The sequence below is a fragment of the Rhinopithecus roxellana genome, chromosome 10 (assembly GCF_007565055.1).
Source record: "Rhinopithecus roxellana isolate Shanxi Qingling chromosome 10, ASM756505v1, whole genome shotgun sequence".
In the NCBI taxonomy this organism is placed as follows: domain Eukaryota; kingdom Metazoa; phylum Chordata; class Mammalia; order Primates; family Cercopithecidae; genus Rhinopithecus; species Rhinopithecus roxellana.
This window is the reverse complement of record NC_044558.1, coordinates 118,714,087-118,727,508: the sequence shown is the minus strand read 5'-3', so window position 1 is coordinate 118,727,508 and position 13,422 is coordinate 118,714,087. Positions and strand designations below refer to the sequence as shown.

Sequence of the window (13,422 nt, the reverse complement as noted above, 5' to 3'; positions counted from 1 at the left end):
CATTTGTCCCGTAGTTCTCGTGTCATGGTTTTCATCTCTATCAGTTCTTTTAAGGTCTTCTCTGCATTGATTATTCTAGTTATCCATTCATCCATTCCTTTTTCAAGGTTTTTAGTTTCTTTGTGCTGGTTATGTAGTTTTCCTTTAGCTCTGAGAAGTTTGATCGACTGAAGCCTTCTTCTCTGAGCTTGTCAAAGTCATTCTCCGTCCAGCTTTGTTCCGTTGCTGGTGATGAGCTGCATTCCTTTGGAGGGGTAGATGCACTCTGATTTTTTGAATTTCCAGCGTTTCTGCACTGTTTTTCCCCATCTTTGTGGTTTTATCTGCCTTTTGGTCTTTGATGATGGTGACGCACTGATGGGGTTTTGGTGTGGGTGTCCTTTCTGTTTGTTAATTTTCCTTCTAACAGGACCCTCAGCTGCAGGTCTGTTGGAGTTTGTTTGAGGTCCACTCCAGACCCTGTTTGCCTGGGTATCAGCAGTGGAGGCTGCAGAAGATAGAATATTGCTGAACAGCGAGTGTTGCTGTCTGATTCTTGGTCTGGAAGCTTCGTCTCAGGGGTGTACCCAGCCATGTGAGATATGAGGTGTCGGTCTGCACCCAGTGGGGGATGTCTCCCAGTTAGGCTACTCAGGGGTCAGGGACCCACTTGAGCAGGCAGTCTGTCCGTTTCAGATCTCAGCCTCCGTGCTGGGAGAACCACTCCTCTCTTCAAAGCTGTCAGACAGGGACTTTTTTTTTTTTTTTTTTTTTTTTTTTTTTTGAGATAGAGTCTCGCTCTAGACAGGGACTTTTACATCTGCAGAGGTTTCTGCTGCTTTTTGTTTAGCTATGCCCTGTCCCCAGAAGTGCAGTCTACAGAGGCAGGCAGGCCTCCTTGAGCTGTGGTGGGTTCCCCCCAATTCGAGCTTCCTGGTGGCTTTGTTTACCTACTTAAGCCTCAGCAATGGCAGGCGCCCCTCCCCCAGCCTCGCTGCCACCTTGCAGTTAAATCTCAGACTGCTGTGCTGGCAATGAGGGAGGCTCTGTGGGCGTGGTACCCTCCAGGCCAGGTGTGGGATATAATCTCCTGGTGTGCCGGTTGCTAAGACCCTTGGTAAAGCCCAGTATTAGGGTGGGAGTTACCCGATTTTCCAAGTGTTGTGTGTCTCAATTTCCCTTGGCTAGGAAAAGGAATTCCCTTCCCCCTTGTGCTTCCCAAGTGAGGTGATGCCTCGCCCTGCTTCAGCCTCTCGCTGGTTGAGCTGCACCTGTGGACCACCATTGACTGTCCGACACACCCCTGTGAGATGGGAGCTGGAGGCTGGAGCTGTTCTTATTTGGCCATCTTGGGCACCCCCTGCCATACTGATTTTTATAGTTGTTGTAACCCTTTTATATTCCCACCAACTATACCAGGGTTCCAGTTCCTCTACATCCTCACCAACACTTATTTTCTTTTTCTTTTTTGAGAGTGACCATCTTAATGGGTATAAGGTGGTGGTATCTCATTTTGGCCTTGATTTGCATGCCCCTAATGACTAGGTTGTTGAACATCTTTTAATGTGCTTGCTGGCCATATGCAACAAAACTGGGTTCTGTTGTTGTTATTGAGTTGTAGGAGTTCTTTATATATTCTAGATACTAACCCCTTATCAGATATGTGATTTGCAAATATTTTATCCCATTCTGTAGTTACGTTAAATTTTGATGTAGTCTAATTTATTTACTTTTATTTTTGCTAAGGTCTATTTGGTGTCATAGCCAAAAAATCATTGCTAAGCCTAGTGTCATGAAGCTTTTCTTTTGTTTTCTTCTAAGAGTTTTCTAATTTTTAGGTCTTACGTTTAGGTTTTTGATCCATTTTGATTTAATTTTTGTATATAGTATAAGGTAAGGGTCTAATTTTATTCTTTTGTATGTGGATATCCATTTTCCCAGCAGCATTTGTTGAAAAGACTGTCCTTTCCCCATTGAATACTCTTGGCACCCTTGTCAGAAATTATTTGACCATTGTCTTAATCTGTTTAGGCTCCTATAATAAGATGCTATAAACTGGGTAGCTTATAAACAATAGAAATTTATTTTTTACTATTTTGGAGGCTGGGAAGTTCAAAATCAAGTCACTAGCAGATTTGGTGTCTGGTGAAACACTGCTTTCTGGTTCATAGATGTTGCCTTCTCACTGTGTCCCACATGGTGAAAAGAACAAGAGACCTCACTGGGGCCTCTTTTGTAATTCCATTCATGAGAACTCAACCCTGAGGACCTAATTACCTCTGAAATGCCCACCTGCTAATACCGTCTCCTTGAGGGTTAAGTTTCAGTATATGAATTTGGGGGGGACACAGATGTTCAGACCATAGCAACAATATATGCAAGGGTTTATTTCTGGCTGTCTATTCTATTCCATTGATCTCTATGTCCATCTTTATGCTAGTACCACACTGTTTTGATTATTGTAGCTTTGTAATAAGTTTTAAAATCAGGAAGGTAAGCCTTCAACTTTGTTTTGTATTTTTAAATGTTAATATTTTCTGCGTTGTTTCTTTATAAATGAGCAACATTGGCCAGGCACAGTGGCTCACGCCTGTAATCCCAGCACTTTGGGAGGCCAAGGTGGGCAAATCACCTGAGGTCAGGAGTTTGAGACCAGCCAGACCAACATGGTGAAACCCCATTTCTACTAAAAATACAAAAATTAGCCAGGTGTGGTGGCACATGCCTGTAATCCCAGCTACTTGGGAGGCTGAGGCAGGAAAATCACTTGAATGTGGGAGGCAGAAATTGCAGTGAGCCGAGATCATGGCACTGCACTCCAGCCTGGGCCACAGAATGAAATTCCATCTCAAAAAAACAAACAACAAAAAAACAAAACAAAAACAAAAACAGAAAAGCAACATATAGTATTTTGTTTGGGGGTAGGGGAGGTACTAATATTAATACTTTTTCCCTTTGTCTTTACTTTTTAGTGATGGGGCAGTAGAGAGTTATTAAACCCTTTTATTCAAAGATGTGAATGTGTTGGTTCATTTGTAATAACTTGAACTTAACATTTTGGTGAAATATAGTAAGGAAAAAGTTAAGAAAGAAAAAAATAGGGCATAAGGGAAAAAAGAGAAATATGCTTAGCTATAAATACTAAACCTCCTGCCAACAGCCATGTGTATGAGCTTGGAAGTAGATGCTCCAATCCTAGTCAAGTTTTCAGAAACTGTAGTTCTGGCCAGCAGCTTACTATAACCTCATGAGAGACCCTGAGGTGAAATCACCCAGTTAAGCCACTTCTAGATTCCTGACCGTCAAAAACTATATGAGATAATAGATACTGTTTTCGGCTGCTGCTGTGAAGTTTCAGGGTAATTTGCTGCTCTTGGCCAGCACTTCTCTTTACATTCTCAAAATGATTAAGGACTCCAAAGAGCCATTTTTGGGGTGAGTTTACATCTATGGACACTTGCCATATCGAAATTTAAAAGGAATTTAAAAATATTTATTTATTTAAAAAACATTAACTCATTAAATATTAACATAAATAACATTTCTTATGAAAAATGACCATTTTTCTAAAACACAGGAGTTCAGCAAGAAAAATAGTTGTGATGTTTTACATTTTTGGAAACCTTTTTAATGTCTAGCTTAATATAGGACAGATAGATTCTCATATCTGCCTTTGCATTAAATCTATTGTAGCATGTGGTTGAAGTATATGAAGAAAATTTAGTCTCACACAGATATGTGGTTGGAAAAGGAAGGTATATTTTAATACCTTTTTCAGATAATTGTGGCTTTCTTTATTTGATACTGTGCTCAAGTTTGATAATAGTGTCTTAAAAGTTAGTTATAATGTAGAATCTGAAACCATATCAGTGGACTTTTTGTACCCTTTAGCATTAAAATTTGGTCTATCTTGCCTTTTGAGTGGATCTTTTCCTGTGCATGATTCTGTAAGATCATGCATTAGTCATGTGGAAAATATTGGTTCATTGAGTTACTCAGATCTTCCAAATTTTGACACATTTTATTGTACAATATAAAAACAGTCACATTTGTCAATATCACTATGAATCTCAGAATAAGCTTTAAATATGAGGAAGCTGTCGAGCTCATGGTGGTGGATACATGTTTTCCAAAATTCTAAACTGTATTCGAAAGCTTGAGTTTTATTACTGGCAACAAATGCTATCAATTCTATTCTTTAAAGTGACAGATTCCCTTCCTTCTCAAGTCTGAATAATAATAGTTTGTCGGTCTTTCTAGTAAAAGTGGTGTTTCATAAAAAAAAAAAAACGTGTGGCTAGTTCAGTGAAACTCAATCACATGAGTACTTTTCTTCATGACAACTGTATTATACTTTGGTGTGGAGCAGAAATGCTCCATGTATAATTCCTATTTTTTATTTTTCTTGCTACTACAAATATTCAAATATTATAGCTGGAACATTCATATATAAATCTTATGCATTTGTACAAGAATTTCTCTATGTTAGATACTCAAAGTGAAATTCCTGTCCTGTAGGGCAAACACATGCTCAGATTTACTAGATGACCTCCAGCTATTTTCCAAAGTAATTATACCAGTTTACCATTACCCCTTTCCCCATCAACTCTTGGTGTTGACTGATGTTTAAAATATAATCTTTTATAGCTGTGCTTTTCCCTAGTAAACTTCTAGATCCTTGTTCCCCTTTTATCTCCTGTCAAACTACACGGAGAAAACTTCTACGTAATTTAGTGTTGCCTTTGTCTCTCTGTTTGATTTTTAATTTCTTTGAACCCAGAGCTTACCTTCTATCTCTTGGAAGCTGACCAGGATATGTACAGTAGCAATTTACATGCAGTGGGTGTTTATGATCAGTGTAATTTATTATGTATTTCTCAAACATTAAGCTCCTAATAAAGGACATGATTTGATATTGGTAGCTAAAATGTACAAATACTCTAGCATACATTTTGTGTGTGTCTGTGTGTATATTCACACATGCACATTATTGAAAGAAGTGCTGTGGCTATTTTATGAATAATACATAGAATCAAGATTATTTTAGTGTGTTCGAATTGGAACATTACTTATTAGGGAATAATAAGACCTTCTACTAATCTTAATAATGCCTTACATAAATTTAACACTTCGCAGTTTTGTTTTGTTTTTCCCAAAGGGTTTCTCTGTTCAGGATTTGGTCACCAGTCAGTACAAGCCCACAGTTGTATCTGCCTTTTCTTATTATCCTCACTATCTGCCTCTCTCACCCCTCCTTACCCCATGTCTTTGGGGTAATTATTGACAGTGGTGATTTTCAAGTGCTTTGAATTTGGAATCTCTCTACTTTGTCGTTTGAAGGCTATTACATGAAATGTCCTGGGCAGCTTTTGTGGGTCACAGGTAGTATCAACGTGGATAGGGTAACATTGCAATATATAACGGATGGAAAAGATAATTGCTTTTGTGATAATGTCAAAGTTTTCAGGTTTAAACCAGTATTTTGTAATTACTAGTCTTGAAAACGTAAAAACACAATGGAAAAATTGAAGAAACTTTCTTCTTAGTTTTCAATAAAAATAACTTCTGACATTTAAATAGCTCAATTAACTGTTTCCTTATAAATTCTAAACAAAATTATGTTGCTTCTCTACAGTCACTACTGTAATATAATATAGGTCATTGTAAGAGACAGATATTTTTTGGGTCTCACCTTTCATCCCTTTTCTGTCCTCCATTGCTCTCATTTTTCACCAGCCCCAGTTCTAAGGTGCTCACATGCCGAAGTGGGAGCCAGATTTGGCCAGTAGTTATTATATAGCTGTGTATTACCACTGCATTGCAAAGTGGTATATTGATAAGAACAGTATGGTACAGTGGTCACAGGCATTCTTAAATTTCAGTTTTGACACTTACCGTCTGTGACACTAAGCCTCTGAAAGTCTGTTTACTCTCCTGCTAAGAAATATTATTATACCCACTTACCTCTTAGGATTAATAGGAACATTACATAAATTAATAGAAGGTAAAGTGCTTATTGACTTTTAGTAAGCACCTTAGTGAATGTTGGTTGTTGTTGGTGTTTTTTTTTTTCCATAAATGAGAGAGAGTCTCACTCTTTTGCCCAGGCTGGAGTGCAGTGGCATGATCTCGGCTCACTGCAACCTCTGTCTCCCTGGTTCAAGAGATTCTCCTGCCTCAGCCTCCTGAGTAACTGGGATTACAGGTATTCACCACCATGCCTGGCTAATTTTTGTATTTTTAGTAGAGACAGGGTTTCACTATGTTGGTCAGGCCGGCCTCAAACTCCTGACCTCGTGATCCACCCGCCTCGGCCTCCCAAAGTGCTGGGATTACAGGTGTGAGCCACGGCACCTGGCTGGTTGTTGTTTTTAATTGTTAAGTGTTGTGATGCAGGATTGGGTCAAGACCAAGATGAGAGTTTTCCTAATTTACTGCCTAGTGAATCAGAAAAGGCTTTTGTATAAAACATAACATTTTAGCTGAGTCTTTAAGGTTGCTAAGGAGCATTTCACATGTCAGAGGGGTTAAGACATTTCATTTTGAGAGCGAGGTGCACAAAAGGCATAGAACAATGTAAGAGCATATATATCTCATAAAATAAGAGACGTTGGAGAGCTACGAAGTAGTTTAATTTGTTCATTCTCACCAAGCTATTCTGAGGAACAAGTGAGATGTGATCTCTGAAATAACTTTGTAACCTATAAAGCATTAAAAAATGGCATTCTTTTTATATTCATTTTATTACTTGAGCAAGTAACAAATGAAAAATAGAGCCTAATATAGGGAAATTGTCACTATAAGAATATATATTGAGATAACAATTGGTGAGAAAATAAAAAGGGACTGGATATTTGGAAGGAAAGAATTTTGCTTACCCAAATGATAATTAGGTTATAACAAAGGAATACATGCATTTTATAATTTAAATTTGAATAGGATATATTTTAGGGAGTACAAATTGATTTATTGAATGTCTCAGTTGTGTTATGAAAAATGTATTGGATTTAGAATCATAATCCATGACTCTGCCATTTGACCAATCATGTCAGGCTCTGTCAACTTTACCTTCTTCATCTGTAAAATCTCTATCACATATTTTGTTGTGAAGATGAAAATGGAGAAGTGAAAATGCTCTTATTATTTTTTAATGAATTTCACTATACTTTAAAAAGTCACTCTTCAAAAACCTTGTATTCACTGTAGTATTTTCTTCAGATTCCATGGGAAGACCATAATAAAAATGAAAAGTTTTAATAATAAAATATAGTTAGCCTTTTACCTGTAAAAATTACAGAGTGTTAGTGGATTAGGTTCTTTTAAAAAGAAAGAAAGTGGTTCTGGTACTTTTAAAGAAAATTTAGTTCTCTTTCATCTGTGTAATAATGCTGGTAGATTTTGGTTATTTTTTTTAGGACAAGGCAATTTTAAACAGTCCCTAGTTGTTGCCATATATTTTTGCCTTTTAAAGAGTGAAACTATCAGCTGGGCATGGTGGCTCACGCCTGTAATTCCAGCACTTTGGTAGGCCGAGGCGGGTGGATCACAAGATCAGGAGATCGAGACCAGCCTGGCCAACATGGTGAAACCCTGTCTCTACTAAAAATACAAAAAATTGGCCGGGCATGGTGGCGGGCCCATGTAGTCTCAGCTACTTGGGAGACTGAGGCAGGAGAGTAGCGTGAACCCGGGAGATGGAGCTTGCAGTGAGCCGAGATTGTGCCACTGCACTCCAGCCTGGGTGCCAGAGCGAGACTCCGTCTCAAAAAAAAAAAAAAGAAAAAAAAAAGTGAAGCTATCTCAAGAGTGTATAGAAATGGTGGGATTAGTTGGTTACTTTCTAAGTAAGTCTGTGAGGAAGAAGACTCTAACTCATTATGAGCCTTAATTTTTGTAGCATGTTTTAAAAGGTATGTTCCACCCAAGTTCTCAGTGTATGTGAATATGGTTGCATTTATGAAATTCAGTAACTTAGAATTCTCTTTAAAAAAGATTATTTATAGATTAATAAATAGACTTAATTTGCTTATAAATTGTAAAACAAATATTGTTTTCCTAAATAAAACAAAGGTAGAATTATGTCAAGAAAAATTTGGAATTACAAAGAAATGTTTATAAAAAGACAATTTTTCTAACATATAGTTGAATCAGAAGTGTTTTTTTTTCTGTAATTTTCTTGGCTCTGTGTCTTTTTTTCTGTTTTTGTTGCTTGGTCAAGGCATACATCTTTTAGCTAATTTTGCTGTAAACTTAATGTTTGCTCTTCTTACTTTTAAGTCTGTCTGTCATCCTCTCTTATGCATACTTTTTTTTTTTTCTTTTTTTGTGACAGGGTCTTGCTCTTGTTGCCCAGGCTGGAGTGCAGTGGCGTGATCTTAGCTCACTGCAGCCTTTAACTCTTGGGCCCAAGCATACCTCCTGCTTTAGCCTCTCGAGTAGCTAGGTCATACTGCCATGCCTGGCTAATTTTTTTTCTTTTGTTAGAGATAGGGTCTTGCTATATTGCCCAGGCTGATCTTTAACTCTTGACCTCAAGTAATCTTTCTGTCTCAGCCTTACAGAGTGCTGGGATTACAGCTGTGAGCTGCTGCACCTGGCCTCTGTTATATATACTTTTATCATCTCTCCAGACACTGCTTTTCCATAGTATATTCCTGTTTGATAATTAACATTAGCTTATTTTTTCTTAGACAAATGTTCGAGAACCTTTATTCCTGCATTTCCCATGTTGGGGAACACAGCAATAAAGATATTTCTATTACCCCTGTGAGATAATAGGGTTTTGCTGTCACCCCACCTGAAACTTGTTTGCCTTTTCCTTCGTGTCTTATACATTTATATAGAGCAGATGGCATGTATCATGTGTATGTATTACATGATTTTTCCCATCGCTTTTGAAACCAGGCTCAAACTTCATGGTATTTAGATGATCCTACTAGTTAGCTCCCCTTGACTTTGCTCATTTTTTAAAAAAATTGTGCCTTAAGAAATTTGACACGCTTTTCTATTAGTCAATTCTGACTCGTGCATTATGTTTTAACTTACTTAGAAAGATTTTTTGTTGTTGTTGTTTTGTTGTGTGATTTCATTTAGAGTATATTCTGTTTAAGGTATGAAGGCTTTGATTGGTCTCTCCTATTTCAGTATCATCCCCTTCCAGCACACTGCATATTAGTTCGTACACTAAATGTCCACTAACTGACTCACCAGGTACTTACAATAGCTTCTTATCCTGGCTGGATGTCTTACAGAATTTAGTTAACATTCTGATCCATATTTTATGCTTAAATATGTTTACTTTAAAGTTTAGTGTTAATTTTTACAACCCCACTGAGACCAGGCTTTGACATTAGATTAGGTTGGTTGTTCCAGGTCTTTGATTAGAAGTGTTATTTTTATGTTTTATACTTGATAGCATTGAGTAAAATGACAAAATTTAAGGCAGGTGAGTGATAGCTTTAGATCATTTTTTAATACACCTAGAAAAAAATTTGAATTAGTCTTAGCTTGTGAGTCTAAAACTTGGTCTTTAACAAGAAGAGCATAAAACGATACAATCAATAGATTAGGTGCATTAAAACAGTGGATGATACTGCTGCACTAAAGCTCTTACCAACTATGAAACTGCACAGTGAAAAATCAAAGTTTGCATAGTATATTGTTACTCAAAATAATTTGTTGGTAGAAAGGTAGTTTCAATTTTTAACTCAAATGGAAGAATATAAATATGTCACATACCCTAAAAAATCCAGTAGATTTTATTATTTTTATTTTATGTCAACACTTGCTTGGCAATTCTTAAGTTGTATTAGTAGAGTTTAGTCAAGTGGACCAATACTGAAATCACAAGTTAGTATGTAATGATTTAATTCTTGGCTAGAACATTGTCACTGTTTTATATTTTAATATTGACTAAAATGTATAGTAGGAGACAGTACTGCCCCAAGATTGTTCGAATAATTGGAGTAATTTAAAATATTAGAAAAGGCAATAAATTGTTAAATTGATATTTTAGACCTTGACAGAAAACTTGCTAAAAAAAGAACAAGACTATACTAAGTTAGAGGAGAAACATAATGAAGAATCTGTGAGTAAAAAGAATATTCAGGCAACCCTTCATCAAAAAGACCTAGATTGTCAGCAGCTTCAATCAAGATTGTCTGCATCTGAAACCTCACTGCATAGAATACATGCAGAACTAAGTGAAAAAGGAGAAGCTACTCAAAAGCTCAAAGAAGAATTATCTGAGGTAGAGACCAAGTACCAGCATCTAAAGGCGGAGTTTAAGCAGCTACAACAACAGAGAGAAGAAAAGGAGCAGCATGGGTTACAACTCCAAAGTGAAATTAATCAAGTAAGAGCTGTTAATTTTATTTATTGTAATTCTCCCTCTGGTTTCTTCTTCATGTACTTGATGGTTATTTGATCATAATATAGTTCATGTTGAAAAAATATTGCCATTTTAAAAGATTAACTCTTAACTTTTATATCCAGTAGTGTTGTCAGATCTCATTTCTTCTAATTTCCATGTCCCTTAAGAAAAAAAATTATAATATCCATTTTATAGCTTTGTGGGGAATTGTTTATGAATTGATATTATAAATTGCTTAGGTTGGTACCTGGGGCATATAGGTACTCACTAGGTTGTAGCTATTATAATTAATTTAAATTATTGACCATTCTTTCATTTGAAATTTTTTTGTTACAAAATTTTAAAAGCATCATTATTATAAAACAAACAGCATACAGATTAGATATTTTTAAAAAATCATGTGTTTTAGGGAAAATTTTTTTGAAAATAAATAAAAATTAGATATTTCATAGAAAGTAAATCAGCCCTAATGCTGCAGCTATTTTCTATAGGTAAATAATACATGAATCACATATATATAAAATATATATAATATATATTATGTATTTATGAATATAAATATATATTTATATAGTGTATATATACAATATGTCATATGATATTCATGTCATATATTGATATATATAATTCATATATTATTTACCTATATAGCTCATATTTTGAACTATATTATTTACCTACACAAAAGTATTTTGTATAGGTTAATCTAGCTTAAAGGCACCAACTATTTTGTATAAGTTAATAATGTAGTGGCTATCAGATGAAGTTTAATGCAAGTTTTGACTTTGCCATTAACTTAATTTTTTAATGCCTGTGTTCTAATTATTGCTTTAGGTAACATTGAAAATTGGTTGAAAATGGAAATTGGGGGATATTCAAGTCCTCAGCTACTTTTTTGATAATGTTCAGCTCTTTTTCTAAAATGACAGTGATACTTTATTTTACTATAATTAATAGTTTTCATGGCTTTCTATCCTTTAGTAGTAATAATAATAATGATTATGTTAGTAATTTAATGAGCTTCAGTTATATTTCAGAAATTAGAGCAAGCACTTCACATATGCTAATACTAATTTTTGAGTTTGTACTGTGAGTTCCATGATACAGTAAATCAGAAGAGTTAAAAGTATTTCTGTAACATGTGTTCTCCTTCCCTGTTTCTGCTAGCCCTGTCCTCCTTGTTTCACTCTTAAACCACTCTAACAACTGCAAACTGATCTGCCTTCCCACTTGCCCCTGACAAACTGATCCTTTATATAGGCATCAGAGTAATCTGTATTAAAGGCAAATCTTACCATGTTCTAACCATGCTTTAAGCCCATTAATAACTCTTTATGACCTAATGGATTAAGTTGAGGTCCCTTGTTATGACATGCAGTATCCATAGTGGTCTTGTTGGCCTTACTCCCCAGCAATTTACCCTTCTTTTCCTTATTCTTTACTGCAAGAATACGGAAGTGTCTTTAGTTTTTTCCTATATGTTGTGCTGTGTCTTGCTTTTGTTGTGTCATTCAGTCTGCCTTCTTGACCTGAAATATTCTTTTTATTCTTCTTCACCTTGATAGATACTATTTACTTCACTTGTCACTTTTTATAATTTTTTTTTTTTTTTTTTTTTGAGACAGAGTCTCGCTCTGCCACCCAGGCTGGAGTGCTGTGGCCAGATCTCAGCTCACTGCAAGCTCCGCCTCCCGGGTTCACGCCATTCTCCTGCCTCAGCCTCCCGAGTAGCTGGGACTACAGGTGCCTGCCACCTCGCCCGGCTAATTTTTTGTATTTTTTAGTAGAGACGGGGTTTCACCGTGTTAGCCAGTATGGTCTCTATCTCCTGACCTCGTGATCCGCCCGTCTCGGCCTCCCAAAGTGCTGGGATTACAGGCTTGAGCCACCGCGCCCGGCCTATAATTTTTTTTTAAAGAACAAGATCATGTTCCTTATAGCAACGTGGATGGAGTTGGAGGCCATTGTCCTAAGTGAACTAATATAGGAAGAGAAAATCAAATACCACATGTTCTCACTTAAAAGTGGGAGCTAAATATTAAGTACATATGGACACAAAGAAGGGAACAACAGATGGCCAGGCCTGCTTGAGGGTGGAAGGTGGGAGGAGGGTGAGGATCGAAAAACTACCTATTGGGTACTATGTTTATCACCTAGGTAATGAAATAACCTGTACACCAAACCCCTGTGACATGTAATTTACCTATATAACAAACCTGTACATGTGCCCCTGAACCTAAAATAAAAGTTAAAGATTTGAAAAAATTTAAGAAATACATTTAGGGGGTACAAGTGCAGGTTTCTGGCATGTATATATTGTGTAATGGTGAAGTCTGGACTGTTAGTGTACCCATTGCCCATATAGTAACCATTGTACCCAACAGGTAATTTTTCAACCCTCACTCGCCCCTCTCCCAACACTCTCCCTAGAAATCCTTTCTAAACATGCCACTGCTTCCCCACACCCAAGATAGCTTAAGCATGTACGTATCTTTAATATTTAACTTATACCATAATATAGTTTATTATCATAATTTATGTCTTTCTTTACTAGACTCTGAACTCTTTGGGTGCAAAGACCATGTCTTATTCATTTTTTATTTTTACTACCTGGCATTTTGCTTGTTTTTTTTGTTGTTGTTGTTTTGTTTTTTTTTTTTTTAAGACAAGCTGGAGTGCAGTGGCATGATCTCGGCTCATTACAGCCTCCATCTTCTGGGTCGAAGCAGTTCTCGTGCCTCAGCCTCCTGAGTAGCTGGGACTTCAGGCATATGCTACCACACCCAACTGATTTTTTGTGTTTTAGTAGATACGGGGTTTCACCATGTTGCCCAGGCTGGTCTCGAACTCCTGAGCTCAGGCAATCCACCCTCCTCAGCCTCCCAAAGTGCTAGGATTACAGGTGTGAGCCACCGTGTCCAGTCAGCATTTTGATTGTTAATCTGCCTATGTTTTAGTGAGTGAATGAATGAATAAATGTAAGCATTCATAATGGAGGGAAACTGAGCCATGGGGATGTCAATGAATAACTTAAACTAACTTATATATTTGAGTTTTAGTTCAGATAAACA

General features: G+C 36.7%; 1 protein-coding gene across 3 annotated transcripts in view; it reads left to right on the top strand.

The window, feature by feature from the left end:
- EEA1 (early endosome antigen 1) overlaps positions 1-13,422 on the top strand; it is a 164,162-nt gene that overhangs the window by 92,306 nt on the left and 58,434 nt on the right. For all 3 annotated transcript variants that reach the window (XM_030938815.1, XM_030938814.1, XM_030938813.1), the window contains one exon: positions 9,995-10,333. In XM_030938815.1, the coding sequence (XP_030794675.1) occupies positions 9,995-10,333 (339 nt within the window). The remainder of the gene's footprint in view (positions 1-9,994; positions 10,334-13,422) is intronic.